The sequence below is a fragment of the Ascidiella aspersa genome, chromosome 2, assembly GCF_963924565.1.
Source record: "Ascidiella aspersa chromosome 2, kaAscAspe10.2, whole genome shotgun sequence".
NCBI classification, from domain to species: Eukaryota; Metazoa; Chordata; class Ascidiacea; order Phlebobranchia; family Ascidiidae; genus Ascidiella; species Ascidiella aspersa.
In genome coordinates this window covers 21714348-21729664 of record NC_139448.1, presented here as the reverse complement: position 1 = coordinate 21729664, position 15317 = coordinate 21714348, and the positions used below count along the sequence as shown (strand labels likewise).

At 35.6% G+C, this 15317-nt stretch overlaps 1 protein-coding gene across 4 annotated transcripts in view; it reads left to right on the top strand.

Annotated features, from left to right (window-relative positions):
- Nucleotides 1–15317, top strand: part of LOC146164312 (oxysterol-binding protein-related protein 9-like) — a 78238-nt gene that overhangs the window by 60001 nt on the left and 2920 nt on the right. For all 4 annotated transcript variants that reach the window (XM_083383018.1, XM_083383021.1, XM_083383020.1 and 1 more), the window contains 3 exons: nucleotides 5371–5449; nucleotides 5513–5585; nucleotides 7933–8087. In XM_083383018.1, the coding sequence (XP_083239144.1) occupies nucleotides 5371–5449; nucleotides 5513–5585; nucleotides 7933–8087 (307 nt within the window). The remainder of the gene's footprint in view (nucleotides 1–5370; nucleotides 5450–5512; nucleotides 5586–7932; nucleotides 8088–15317) is intronic.

Here is a 15317-nt window from a genome sequence, read left to right as displayed (position 1 = left end):
CTGCATCACCACACAATATTGTACCAATTTCACAACGGTTGCTTATCTTAATTTAATTTCTCTCACTCTGCAAGGAGCAAAATTTTCTAAGCAACAGATAAAGTACTAACTACTTAATTGCCAGAACAATATTCTCTCTTAGACTTTGCTTAAGGACACCAGGTTTTTGAGGATTACTTGTTTTATGTCCGCACATTATGCCATATGATATATTAACTTACTGTTTTGATCTGAAAAGGATACATAATATTATTATGGTCCTTGACAATTTTAATGCTAAATCTATATGGCTACAATTGGTGTCCAGAACAATTTGTGTTTGAAACGCTTAATTGGAATTTTAATAACAAATTGGGGGCAAAAACCTGAAATATTTCGTTTTAGCCCTCTGTAGCTAACGACTACCATCTAGCAGCAGAAAAACTTCCATAAAGAATTCGTTTATATTCGCTTGCTTTGTCCAGCTTGCGAAGTGACAAAGCGACTGACCGCCTGCTGCGCTATTGTCCCGCGCGTGAGACTTTTGTTGTGACTTGTCCAAAATTGGGCGCGTGCGACTTGCATTTTAAAAAGATCTCTTTAGAAAAATTACGTAATGCTCTTAAGAAACAACATATTTTACCGCCGCAAATTTAAATGCGAAATCTGGTAGCAACTCCAATCCAACATATCAACAGCAGGCCTACACAACTTAAAATTGTGTGTTGATATGTTGGATTGGAGTAATATACGAAACAGGTGCAAATAGCAAATATTCTCCAAATCGTATTTCATCGTATTGTCGCAGTAATACACAAAGAGGTAAGGCCGTGAATAAACTTTCACCCACGGTACAATTAACGCTGGGAAACATTGCGAGTAGGGATGTTCAAAGCAGAATATCGGCGACACATTTATAATGCTTGCTTTAAATGCATTTAGTTTGTTACCGCAAGACGCATGAGAAACATAAAATGTTGTGGTAAAAGGTGACTTGAAGCGGGGGGCGGTGGAGAATTTTTTTTGTAAATATGAAATGTTTAATCGCTGTAAACAAAAACCATTAAATTTTATAATAATTTTGAATGTATAGTCTAAATCAAGTTCTTAGAGAATGGTTACATTTGCTTTTGGAGTTCGCACCCCTAGTAACCTCTTATTGGGGGACAAAAAACAATGACGTCATCGTTTTAGTCCTTTACGCTATCTACTCCTATCTAGAGGCTGAAAAACTTCAACAGAGAATGCGTTCATATCACTTGCTTTATTCAGCTCGCAAAGCGGCGGCGGCTGGCATCCTGCTGCGCTTTATTATCCCTCACGTGCAACGTTTATTGTGCGAAGGGGCTGTCTTAGTAACAGTGGGCACGTGCGACTTGCTTTTTAGAAAGCGGTTTCTCTTAGCAAAATAACTTATTGCTCTTACTGAACAGCATATTTTACTGTCTCAAATTTAAATGCGAAACCTTAGGGCAGTGTACACCTCTCCGTTTGCACCTGTTTCGTATATTACTTCAATCAAACATATCAACACCAGGCCTGCACGACTTAAAATTGTACAAGGGCGCAGCGAGCAAAATACTCAAGTTTATTGCATTTTCAGCGACGACGTTACACAGTCACGTCATAACATGGTGCCTTAGAAAAATAAGTCTTAAAAACACTGCGTTTATTTGGTCTAAATTGGCATAATGTTCGATTTAAAAGGTGGCGTATTAGGCACATTAAAGAGTTTTTCGTATTGCTCGAAATAACAGAATTAAAGTCTGTTTAAACCAGTGTTTCTTAACCTTTTTGGCGCTCGTACCCCCTGTCTACAATGGCCGATGGAACTAAATTAAATTGTAATGATAGGCAGGGTGGCCAGACGCTTGGTTTAGGATTAGGACATTGTTAGTGTGAAATTCGAACATTTTAGGAAAATAATAATTTAGCATGCACCTAGTGCGAGACTAATGGAAATCAATGGAGGTAACTGTTCTTAGTGAGCCGCCAAAATTCCTTACAAGTTTACAAAACGGTTAGTCGTTAACAGCAGCGCAACAATAAAGCTTTCTGTAAATCCGATTTCCTTTTGCCAAAACCGCAACACCACAATTTTATTACCGGAATTTTGTAGATGTTTTGGAAAAGGTCACGTACGTAAAAAGTTATGATATCACTAAAAGGTAGAAATACTCTGCCTGTAACCTATTGTAAACCTAGCACAAATTTTATTGTAAGTTGGCCTAAATTTCAATTTGAGCGCCCTATACCACACCTGATGCTTTTGTGCTGCACAGAATTATTGTAAAAACATGCATGAAAATCGCGCAAAGCGCGAACAATATTTGAATTTACATTGTTAAATTTGGTATAAACAAAGTTTGGAGGCCTCGTGAGCCCGTGGTTTTACTTTATTCAATGTTCCAAATGAAATACCACACCTGATGCTTTTGTGCTGCACAGAATTATTGTAAAAACATACATGAAAATCGCGCAAAGCGCGAACAATATTTGAATTTACATTGTTAAATTTGGTATAAACAAAGTTTGGAGGCCTCGTGAGCCCGTGGTTTTACTTTATTCAATGTTCCAAATGAATTCGGACAAATTAGGACAGAAAACTTACTGTCCTAATGATTTACAAACGGTCGCACACAGCAGGTAAAATTAGGACAATTTATCGTTTTTGTCCGAATTTTAGGCCATCTGGCAACCCTGATGATAGGTATTAAACTCAATGTATTTCTAACTTCCGTGTTGAATGCATGCATTAAATACAGTCTTGTAAGCAACAATATTTACAACACAAAAAAAAATCAGTCAATTTAATGTTGTTTTTTTATGTTGCTTTTCGTACTTGCCTAAATACAAATATGCGTAAATAGCGCATAATTTCACACTGCATGTCGTACCCCCTGCTTTGGTGCTTCGTACCACCAAGGTACACGAACGCCTGGTTAAGAACCCCTGGTTTAAACAGTGATTGCTCGGACAAAGACACGGTAGAAATTTCCCGAGTAAAATTTGGCAAAAGTATAGGTCTCCATAGGCGTTAAACCATTTTAAGAGAATAATAATGTTTTCTTTTTGAACATGTTAGCTGGCCAGAATGTTATAACATGGCCGTACGTATTTTCTAGGTAAATTCTATTTATCTAATATATGTTTCGATCATTTCCCAAATATTACGCAATATATGAACCCCTTTCGCACCAAAGCTTTAAGTTAAGTGGGGACATTTTCGGCCCATATCTGTTTTTGATTGCAGAAACAAGTTAAGGAAAAATATACAATATACAATACAAAATATAACACGAGGCGGCTGTTGGTATCCTGCTGCGCTTTATGGTCCGGCGCGTGCAACGTTCATACAGTGAAGTGTTTTGTCGTAAACTAGGCGTATACGACTTGCCTTTTAAAAAGAAGCTTCTCTTAGTAAAAAAAAGTATTGCTCTTACAACACAACATATTTTACGGCCACAAGTTTAAATGCGAATCCTGGAGGCAGTGTACACCTCTCTGTTAGCACCTGTTGTAATTGTTGCTCCATCGAAACATATCAACACCAGGCTTGAGACTTATTGTGCGAAGTGGCTTGTCTAGTAAAAGTGGACACATGCCACTAGCCTTTTGAAAGGAGGCTTCGCTTGGTAAAATAACTTACGAAACAACATATTTAACGTCGCAAATTCAAATGCGAAATCTGGTGGCAGTGTACGCCTCTCTATTTGCACCTGTTGCGCATGTTACTCCAATCAAACATATCAACATCAGGCCTTAACAAATTAAAATTGTACAAGGGCGCAGCAAGCAAAATATAAATCTGAATGCATTATTAGGGAGGATGTTACAAAGCTACGTTGTAACATGGCTTCATACTAAAATAAATATTAAGAACCCTGCATTTATTGAATTTCAATTGGCAAAACTTTTAATTTAAAAGGTGGTTTATTAGGCCCATAAACTTGTTTTATATATTGCTCGAAACTACAGATTTAAAGTCTGTTATAACTATGATTGCTCGGACCAAGCCATGGTAAAAATTTACCCAGTAAAAGTTGGCAAAAGTATAGCAAACCATGGACGTTAAACCATTTTAAGAGAATGATAATATTTGCTTTTTAAACATGTTAGCTGGCCAAAGTGTGATAACATGCTTGTATGCATTGTCTCTGTAAATTCTATTTATCAAATATATGTTTTGATCATTTCCAAATGCTACGACGCCATATTTGAACCCCTTTCGCATCAAAGCCAGAAGTTAAGTGAGGAAGTTTTCGGCCCAAATCTGTTTTTGCTTGCAGAAACAAGTTAAGGATAAAAATATATTGGACCAAGCCAGGGTGAAATATTACCGAGTAAAATTGGCAAAATCATAGCAAACTATAGGTGTTAAATAATTTTAAGAGAATTATTATATTTGCTTTTTAAACAAGTTACCTCGTCAAAATTCAATAACATGGCCGCAGGCATTATCTACGTAAATTCTATTTATCAAATATATTTTTTTTCTTGTTTTGAAGTGGCAAAAATAAAAAAAGTAACAAATGAATAAAATATTTTGATTGCAAAACGTTTCTAAAATTAATTTTGCAGAGTTTTTACCAAACTAACGTATAACAAAATTAAACCCTGGCAACTACCCCTTTCGTATCTGAGACATAAGTTAAGGCGGGTGATTTTCGGCCCATATCTGTTTTGCTTGCAGAAACAAGTTAAGGAAATAAAAGAACAGGCAACGTTTATACTAAACCACAAACCAAAGTCCAATTACACTAAACCCTGAAAAAGCGAAAAAAGCGGATAAGTTCATAGTATCAATAATAAGTAGTTGCTGCACCTTAGGGTGTGCAATACCTAAAACAGTCCATATAATAAATGAACAAAACAAAATTAACATGATTCCGGACTTACCTGGAAGCGTACACGGACTCAAATAAGTTAAGAAATTGTTGTTGAGAAACTATGGGTTATACTATTTGTCAAGAATATGTATAATTATTATCATTGTTAAGTTAAAATGACAATGGAAAATCATTTAATACATTTAGATGATTTTTAAATACAATTGTGCAAAATCAAATTGTTATTGCACTTGTTTTTGAACTTTTTTAAGTATTTTTAGTTGCTGTAAAAATTATTACTAGATTTGTTATTTCATTAGTGAAGTAATTTTTATTAATTTATGCTTACTGTAGTGTAGAAACAAAATATTTGACTTACTGCTCCAGTGGTTGAAAACCTATGGCTCTTTTGGTGACGCCATATAAATATGACTACTAATTTATCCTTTCCGATAGAAATTAATGTTAATGGTGTCGTTTTCTCCTGGTAGTATGGAATCTGACATACTGAAAGCCAGTTTTTATGCTTGATTTTTAACTTTACAATACTTTACCATTTAAGTTCTCCAAACTCAAAGAAACCTTTCTGTACGATTGATGGAGAGTGGAACGGACAGATGTATGCCATATATAATTCTGGGGTATGTTAAAATTGTTTTAAAATAAAACTTACCAAATGGTTATTTTTTTGATTGTGTTCACAGAGAAATGAATGCTTTTTTGATGCCAAAAACAAGAAAAAAAGTCGAAAATATGTAAAAGTTATAAAAAATCAAGGTATTTTTGTTTGTTTTTTAGTAAAACTGTCTTGTATTATGCTGGTTTTTAAGTTATTTGGGTAATGTATTTGCAAGTGACCACTTTATTGTGAGTAACAACATTTTAAGCTCAACATTAAGACCAATGATATGTGCTTTCTGTGCAACCCTCATAATAAGGAGGGAGTAGCTCTCATGCCCTAATTACTAAAATGATCTTTATATCCATGCCATTATATCAACCAATGCGCTAATATTTCTTTGTACCCAATGTGTCACTTGTGCAAACAAAAAACTTTTCCAATTGAAGTCAAATACTATTTTTCGACACTACGCGTTTAGACTCAATAAACCTTAATTCCTTATTTGAAAAAGTTCTGAGAACAACAGGTTTTTTATAACTATTTGTTTATTCAGAATTTTCTTTCTAAAATGAATCTGCTAGATTCAAATGGTTAACAACAAATGATTCTGGATGCACATCAATGATAAAAATTATTAAACTAAGTACAAAACTCAGAAAACCAAAAAGATAGTTTGTTTGAATGTTATACAACAAATATATTTTACTTTTATGAGCACCATCATTATTGTAAAACATAACAAAATATAAAGCAAGAAGTTTGCAATCGGTAAATAAAAACCCAAACCAACTGTACTTAAAAAGTGGTGCACTTCGCCAGCCAAAGCTACAGCAACTGAATTAAAATGCAATCAGCAAAAGTAATGCCACAAACAGATAACACCAATAAATTGCACCATGAAGTGAAAGTAAAAAAGAGGGAAAGATTAATAAAGTTAAATAAAACAGCTTTTTTGGGGTTTTTATTGTATGAGTAGGAAAAACCAAACACTGCAGTGGCCGCATTCATTAGATTTGGCCATATCCTTATCTCGTATGATGTTTGAGACCAGTAGTTCTCAACCTTTTTTCTTTTGTGGTCCATTTTCGTTGCACAAACATTCTGTGGCCCAAAAAAACAAACTATTATTAAAAAGGTATAGACAGAAGATAGCGGAGGATATATCTAAACAGATTTATTCAACCGTGCATTTAACGTTTCATTTACATTCCTTCTCAATTCCTTCCAAAGCCATTTTTCCTGTTAGCTATATTGACGTTAATGAAACTAAATTCTTCAATAAATCTAGCTTTTTTAAATTGGTCTGTGGTCCACCTAAAAAGTTTCCATGGCCCACTGGTTGAGAACTGCTGTTTTAGACCTAGCTTGTGCAAGCAAACTAAATTTTGGAAGTTGGTCGGTAAGAGAGGCCTTTTGTATACTATCATGACTCTTTGATAGTAAAACCTTTCTTTCTTTGATAGTTTTAAGAAACCCTGTTGCCCAAGATATATTCTTTGTTTTTTTATTTGTATAGTATCTGAAGCATTGCCAGACCTATAATATTGCGAACCCCCCCTACCCTAGGAACATGTGATAATAAGGTGTGTAGCTCTTCAAACATCATTCCCTAAATACAGAGGGTGGGTGATGTGATCTGCCATTGATAAAACAACATTTTGAGGCAGTTGGTTTGGCGTAGTTATTGGCAATAAAATACATCGTAAGGACATTTCAGAAACATGAAGTATGTATAAATTCAAGTTGGTTACATCCAAAACAAGCTGATTTTTGGTTTACTAAGATTTCTACTTGGTTTAATCTAAATATTTGTTTAATGACAAAATAAATTTTTACTTTTATATAACAATACTCATGGCAACTTGAAGAAAAACCCCAGATGCTTCCTGTTTGTACACAATGAATTTTACCGAGCCTTGTCAATAATTATGTTACATATGCTCAATAAAAACGTTATAAACCATAACTTTATTCACTAACCCTTTTTTTCAGCAAAAAAGCACTTTTATCAAAACTTACATTTAAATCAACAAATTAGCTAAGTTTTTGTTGATTTATTTTTTGTTTTAGGGGTAAATTTGCTCTTTAGTTAGCTCAACCCACCACAGATATAAGTGTATGTTTTTTTGGTTTTAGGCTCCTACTAATTATGCATTATTATTGGGTATCATAAAATAAACATGTAAATTTCAATCAAAAGAATGCGAACAGAAGTTTTTTTTTTCGTTGTAAAATTCCAATACAGCTTTGCTTTGATAATTTATTTATTTTTAAATATGCATTAAATATTGGTAACTATAGATGAGTATTAGACACAATGGTCAAACAACCAAACTTCTTGATACACATACCATTCAGTAGTCAATTTTTGTTTTGTTTTTGCTACTTTTTCATTTTATGTTTGAACTTTATAGTGAGATTATTTTTTTTTTTAACCACTAAGCATTTTCAGAAAACTGGTCATTGCAAAGGGTAGTATAGTAAAATCGTATTTGAATATAGAGCCAAATGAGTCACGGTGTTTATGGAAAAGTGTGACTGATAGCCTTAAGCGTAATGACATTGAGTCGGCAACTCTTGAAAAAAGAAAATTGGAGGAAAAACAGAGACAGGATGCCAAACAAAGACAAGAAACTGGAGTAATATACTCACCCAAGGTTAAAAATACATTTGTATTTTGAAAGCTGTTTTGTTTTAATCACAGAATAGTGTGGGTATATTAAATGATGTAAATTACAGTAGGTAGATTGTTTTTGTTTTGTTCTTTCCCAGATTGGTTGTAATTTATTGTATTATACAATTTTCCTTTTTAGCTTATTTTTAAAGAAAAAAAATGGTATCTGTTTGAATATAAAACTCATTAAACGCATTTTAAATAACAAATATTTTTTGTGTTTTTAACCTACCTTTTCACCAAACTCGAATAAATCCCTTAGAGCCTATCATAAAATTGCCAAAGTGTAGCGTCATTTGCCATGTATTGCATTGGTAATGCAACATGTGTTAAAGAATGTTCTGGTGCTCCATGAATTCCTAGTAGAAATTTGGAATGATCAGCTTCCTATAAAACAATTACAGTTGTAGATGTAAAATATTTTATATTTATGTTAATGCATATCATTTAAGAACATTGTTTCCACATATATTATAGGCAGAATGGGTTACCTTCTATCAGGGAATATTTTTCATGACTAGCGGGTCACAACAAAACTTTCCCGCCACATATATCAATTGATTAGCCAACCAAAGTTTTTTTGTGACTTTTTGATAACCAAAATGGTAGCCAACCCTAGATTATTGCTCCAAAATTTTCACTTGGTTGTGGCAACTCAAAAAAATATATGACAATCGAAAATAGACAACATAAGCAAATTTATATGATTAACCGCGCCGAAAATTTGATAAATTACATTGTTTTATCTTCTGATTTTGCGGTTGGGTTTTTCATTCAATATATTTCGTTACAGCAGCCAATCAAATTAAACAATCACAAAATGCCAATAATACATTTACAATTATATTACATGGTTTTCGCGCCTAATGGATAAAAAAAAAACTCACTTTGGTCTAAAGTTTGACAACAATTTCTGTACATCTGGCATGGTCTCGCGGCACACCGGTTGCGGAGTACAGACATCAGTGATTATCAACCTTTTTTGGACCATGGTCATATTTTTGTAAAATATGTCCGATGGACCACTTTTCTCAGCTGACCCCTCATGAACGCAACTAGTCGAAACTCCATTGTACATTGGTCAATGTTTAAGTATGTGTTCACTCTTGGTCGTTTATAATAATGCTCAGTATACTAATTAGATAGTTCTTATAAAATTGCACACTCAAATCTTACCTAATTTTTTAATTTGAACAACTAAAATGTTAGTGATTTTTTGTGGCGGATCTACGATTTTTTTGGAGGGTGATAAAAACAACAGTGATGATGTCACAAATATATGTCAAAACGGAACGTCATAAAGTTGCGTTTAAATATGACGTATCCTTTGTATTTAAAAGAAACGTGGTAAGTCCAAATTTTCATTTTCGAGGGTGCGATGAGACGCACGGCGGATTATGGCTAAATTGGTTTCAACAAAAAGGGATAAGACACCCTAGAAACAACACAGATATTCGCGCGAACCGTGAAAAAAAAAGGCATTCATAAGGGAATCTGCGTTAGTTAAAAATGCCGTTGTTGCACAAACACCAGATATTATCGTAGATAGCGAAAATCAGGAACATTACCTGCGCTTCACTTGACGTTTTTATTAAAAAAAAGGGAAAAACTTGATTTGATGTTGTCAAAACGAATTTAGTTTAAGTCACTTACACAGGAATCGGTAATTATAAATTAGTGCATTTCTAAGCAAAAAGGTCTACGGCAATTGGTGCACCCAAAGGACCAAAAAGTCCGACTTTGAGACTTTGAGGTCTTGGACAGTGCACTAATTTGACTTAACAAATCTGCATAAGAATATTAAGCTTATTAATACTTGACCCACCCAAACCCAAACGCTAACCAGCACCCTAACTCAAATATCGTGCTATGATTTAATAATTACAAACGCTTTTGGTCTCAATACATAAATGTGTGACGTAAAAATCTTATATACCCTGAACAAGAAATTATCTTATGTCCACCTGACCGTCCCAATCCTTACTAAATGAACGTACATTATTTCAGTTAGCGTTTGGGTTCAGGTGGGTCAACTATTATTGATTCCATCTCACAAATTTTTTGCGTATATTTTTAATTTATCTATGCCGGGAGTTTACCCAAAGGTCCAATTAACGAAATCAAGGTCTAAAAGTTAGACTTTTTAATTGTCGTAGACCTTTTTGCTTAGAACTGAACTGCACCAATTTCTAACGGACCCCTTAACATCAAAATAATAAATTATTTTATTCTGGGACATTGTCTGTGAAAGTTGATGTCCACTGAAATCTTTATCAGTTAACAGACAATAAACACAATGATGTTAACAACAACTTAGTTCCTTAATTCGAATGAATCACACAAGTTATCAACACTAATAACAATTAACACAGAATAAATATAACTTAACTTATACCGCAACAGAGTAAGCAGACGCGTCTCAAATAAGACACGTACATACTCTAGGCAAAGCGCGCCACTATGAGCAGTGTTTAAATAAAACAAAACAATAAGGTTTAACAAACTCATTACAATTTTTTTATTTTTAAGATGCCCGTTTGATTAGAGAGGCACAGGCGAAACACCATCTTTGGTTAAGATATCGGCCAGTTGCTTATTTTTAGGTGACCATGAAATATTAGATATTTGGCCAATGTCAACCAATTCTTGAAGTACGGCAATGTCGACGTAATCGTTTATCAGTAACACATTTGGAAGAATAAACAGCACACATAAAGAGCGATTGTCGGGAATAACTTCGATAGGAATATTTGTTAAATTTAAATCAATTTTAAAAACACTGCCGTTTCAACCCTATCGGACATGGCAAGAGTTTCTGCAGCTAGTGTGCTGCGAACAACACGCTTAATTCGTTTTGATTGCCAACTTAACAAGTTACATTGCTTGTTAGGCCCAACCAAAAATACCAAGTAAGCACCTTGGTTTCCTCCGTCCATAAGGTTACCAAACGCTGCATCAGAGTACACACCACCAATCTGTAATTGGTGGGACAACCGAAACTTTGGTAGGACAGTGTTAGCTTTTCCGTCTCCAGTCTTCTAATAATTTTGTTGCAGTCAAATAAATCCCTCACAGTAGCCCTCTTAAGGTTTGTTGCAATAATACAAACATTAAAGCTAACATCAGGTCTTGTCTGGCCACAGGAGCTGACCAATCTTCGAACGTAAAGCCTCCGCTTCCTCACAGGTTAGTTGTAGACTTGGGTTTTGTCGTTGCTTTGTATCGATATTTAGAGGCTGTAAACTGTCAATGTACTACTTATCTTGACATTTTTATCATGCATAACATCCAACCCGATATAGCGGAAACTTTCTGAACTTTCCTTTCCTACTTGAACGGTACTTCGAAGTGGTTGGATGACGCTGTCTTCAAAACATTGTGATCCAACCCATAAAAAGTCATCAACGTACACCAACAGTATTCCCTGCAATTCTTTTCCATCGTGCATGTAAAATAAAGCATGATCAAGACGAGATAATTTACACCCAACTGATAACCACAATCGGGATGCATCAACAAGGCCGTACACGTACTTCTTGAGCTTCCATAATACACCTGAAGGTTGTTTAGCTTCTAAAGGTGGTTTAAGAACAATATCCTGTTCTACAAGGCCCTGGAGAAACGCTGTCTTTATATCGATATTATTTAATGCCCAGTGTTTACATTGTATAATAGTAGACATTACTCTTGAAGAATGTTTAGAACCCGTCGGGGATTATTCATTTTCGAAACTCGTGAGGTTGCGCTCTTCAAAACCTCTAGCAACCAAACGTGCCTTTGGTAACAAACCCAGCGAACCGAAACGGCTTTCTGATTATTATGCTGAGGCACAACCTCATACACAGCATTATCTTTCCAGCTTTTTAACTCTGCAAGCTTCGCAACATCGTAACAACCGGGCTGTGTTAATGAACACACCTCATCCGTACTCGCATTCTCCTGTTGCGTTAGGTATCATAAATCTGAAACGTCGTCAAAATTTATCCAACCTTTAATGCCATCGAGCTTCTTTGGATGGTTGTACATGATATTGTAGGCGTTTTTGTGCTTACCGGTTGCCTTTCCAGCTCGACTTAAAACTCTCGCTGAACATGAAACACCGTCTCTGTTATTAAACTTTACACACTTATTTACAATTGACTTTCCACCAAGAACTGGTTGGATAGTCACACGAGGTTCAGCCACAGGACCCGTTCCGTGTGCAATCGAAGTATCATCCGAAGCAACAGGGATGCCGGCATAAGCAGAAGTGTCAACAGAAGCGCGATCATCTGAAAAAGAGGCTCTATTCTCTACAGTAAAATCATTAACAGGATCATATTAATCAATAGAAGAATCGTCGGAATCAGAAATGCTATCATCTTCCTGCCCTGATGACGACGAACGTGAGGTTTGCTTTGCAGGAATGATATCTGCGGTATTACTGGTTAACGGACTATTAACCGACGCAGGTTCAACTAATTGTACTCTACAATTATGTGCTTTGATAAAAACTGACCACCGTGACGTATAAAAACAACAGGCCCGTCTTGACCGAGCACTGTTGCGGACCTCTTCCATTCTTTTTGATCCTGTCGTTTATAATAAACACGAGATCACCTTGAATATACGTGTCACGGGTTTGTCGTGTCTGTTTTCTCAATGCTCTGCGAATCTTTTCTGAGCACACCGCGATAATCAAAGCCTTTCGAGCTGTTTGAAGTGCTGAAATGTGGTCACGCACTGTTGGACTGTGTGGGTCTGACATACTGAGTGCTGGAAAGTTATCTGTAAACACAGAAGGTAAATTTGCGTTACGGCCAAACACAATTTGAGACGGGCTAAACCCATTTTGGCTAATAAGTGCGTTCTTCGCACTTAACGCCCAAGCCAAGGCCGTGTCCCAATCACAAGCACCTTCTGCTCTTACTTTGTGTAGGGTTTCAGTCAGAATTAGGTTGTGGCGCATAGACCATTGCTCCAAGGTGAGTAGGCGGCTGTAGTTGTGCAGCGACTGCACATCTCATGAAACTCATTATTATTAAATTCGCGCCCATTGTCACTGAAAGCGCGTTTAGGAGCACCAAAGATACTAATCCAATACTTGAAAGTGTTTTACTATAGTAGTCGACGTTTTACTTTTTATAATTACTGCAACGCTAAATCTCGAAAACATATCTATCATATGAAAATACCTTAAATTAGGTTGCAGTTCGTGAAGGTCCATGGCTACCACATCATTGACGTCCTCAGCCCACGAAAGTCCGACTATTGGTCTCGCAGCAGGCTTGCAGACATCGCACGATTGAACAACCTCCTTGATCAGACAGGACACTTTTGAACTTTGACAGTTGGCCTTTTTCAGCTTCGATTGAAGCATGCCCAAACTGTAAATGTAGCTTACCAATACTCTTACGTTTATCTGCATCGGTCATGTTCTGTAGATGCAAAACATTCTCAGAAGATTCCCCTTCTCTGCTGGGAGAAATGTTGACACAGTAGTGGCCACTGCTTGAAAGAAATAGTTCAACATCTTTGTTAAACATTGTTGCACAATCATGTGCAAGTGTAGTGCTTGCCCGTTTTAATGAGGATTTACTTAGGGGTAAATCGTCTTTTATAACCGCAGCATCAATATGGCAAGATTTTCCTGCGATTAATGCTGGAATTAATACTTTCTTTTCAGAGACTACTTTTCTCCCATCACCAAAACGAAAAACAGTGTGAGATGGGGTAAACTTTACTTTTTTCGTAAAATCAACATCTAAGTTATCCACATAATTTTGAAGCCAATGTTGGCCACAAACTGTTTTTGAGCACGCTGTGTCAATAATTGCAGATTAAAATGTTTCTGCTAAAAAAAATGTCTTTATAACTCGAAAACAGCACCAAATTAATTTGCTCTTCCTGTGTGTATTCCGTAACATTTACCGAAGCATTTCCGCTCTTATGTGGACATTGATTTGCCCAATGCATCTTGGAGTCGCATATAACACATCTGGATATTTTACCAAATTTGTCTTGGGGATTCAATTTTTTATTTTTTGTAAAACGGATAGATTTGTTAAATTTATGATGATTACTTGTCACATAGGATTCTTCTTTGATACCTTTTGCGTGGGATTGTGAGGTACAAGCATCAAGTGGATTTGTAAATATTCGTTTAAGAGCTAATTGCCGTACTTTAGGACTTAATAGCTTCCGGAAGTTCCATCTTATGAAAGGACATTTTGTACGACAAATCTTCAAATTCTTAAATATAGTCTGCCATACTCATTTTGCGTATGTCAAGTAGGCTTCATCAACTGTCTCCGTTTGAAATGCGATGTCAAGGTAATGTATTATAGACATTCCATTGCGGTTTCAGAGTGCATATATCCATGCGTAAGTTGTGCAACGGCCTTTTCAGCCTTTACATAGCCCTCTAGGCTTTCCAAAAGGAGAACGATTGCCTGTTCTTTTTTTTACAACAGGCGTTACAAGTTGCCACATTTTAACTTTGTTCTTCCAAGATGAATATGGCGTATCTTCCCTAAACTTAGGGGGAGACTTTATTGAACGATTTGTTGCCATCATTTAAAATATATTAACCATCCTCTGCTACCATTGAAAGTTGATGTCCACTGAAATCTTTATCAGTTAACAGACAATAAACACAATGATGTTAACAACAACTTAGTTCCTTAATTCGAATGAATCACACAAAGTTATCAACACTAATAACAATTAACACAGAATAAATATAAAACTTAACTTACACCGCAACAGAGTAGATGTTACCACTAACGCAGGCGCGTCTCAAATGAAGGACAAACGAGACACGTACATGCTCTAGGCAAAGCGCGCCACTAGGAGCAGTGTTTAAATGAAATAAAACCATAAGGTTAACAGTTTGCATGATTTAATTCTATTGAACTTTAGGGTGACTGATTAAACATCAATAAAACATTATATATGGCCCTTTTTCGATATTTTTTTGGATATTGTGAACATGCTATGTAACTCATGTGGCCACACACACTGGTTTGTTTTGACCCTTACGAGTGCTTTGTGATTTTTTATCATACCAATTAACCATGGAGTATATTTAAACGGAAGTTAAAGTGTAAATATTAAAATACATTTAATTGTTTTTAATTTTTTTCTGGCTTTTTTACGTATGGTTTGCGTTTAAATTAATATTTTATTCTGGCAACCTTCTACGAACCGGTAACGAACTCCTCGCGGACCGGCG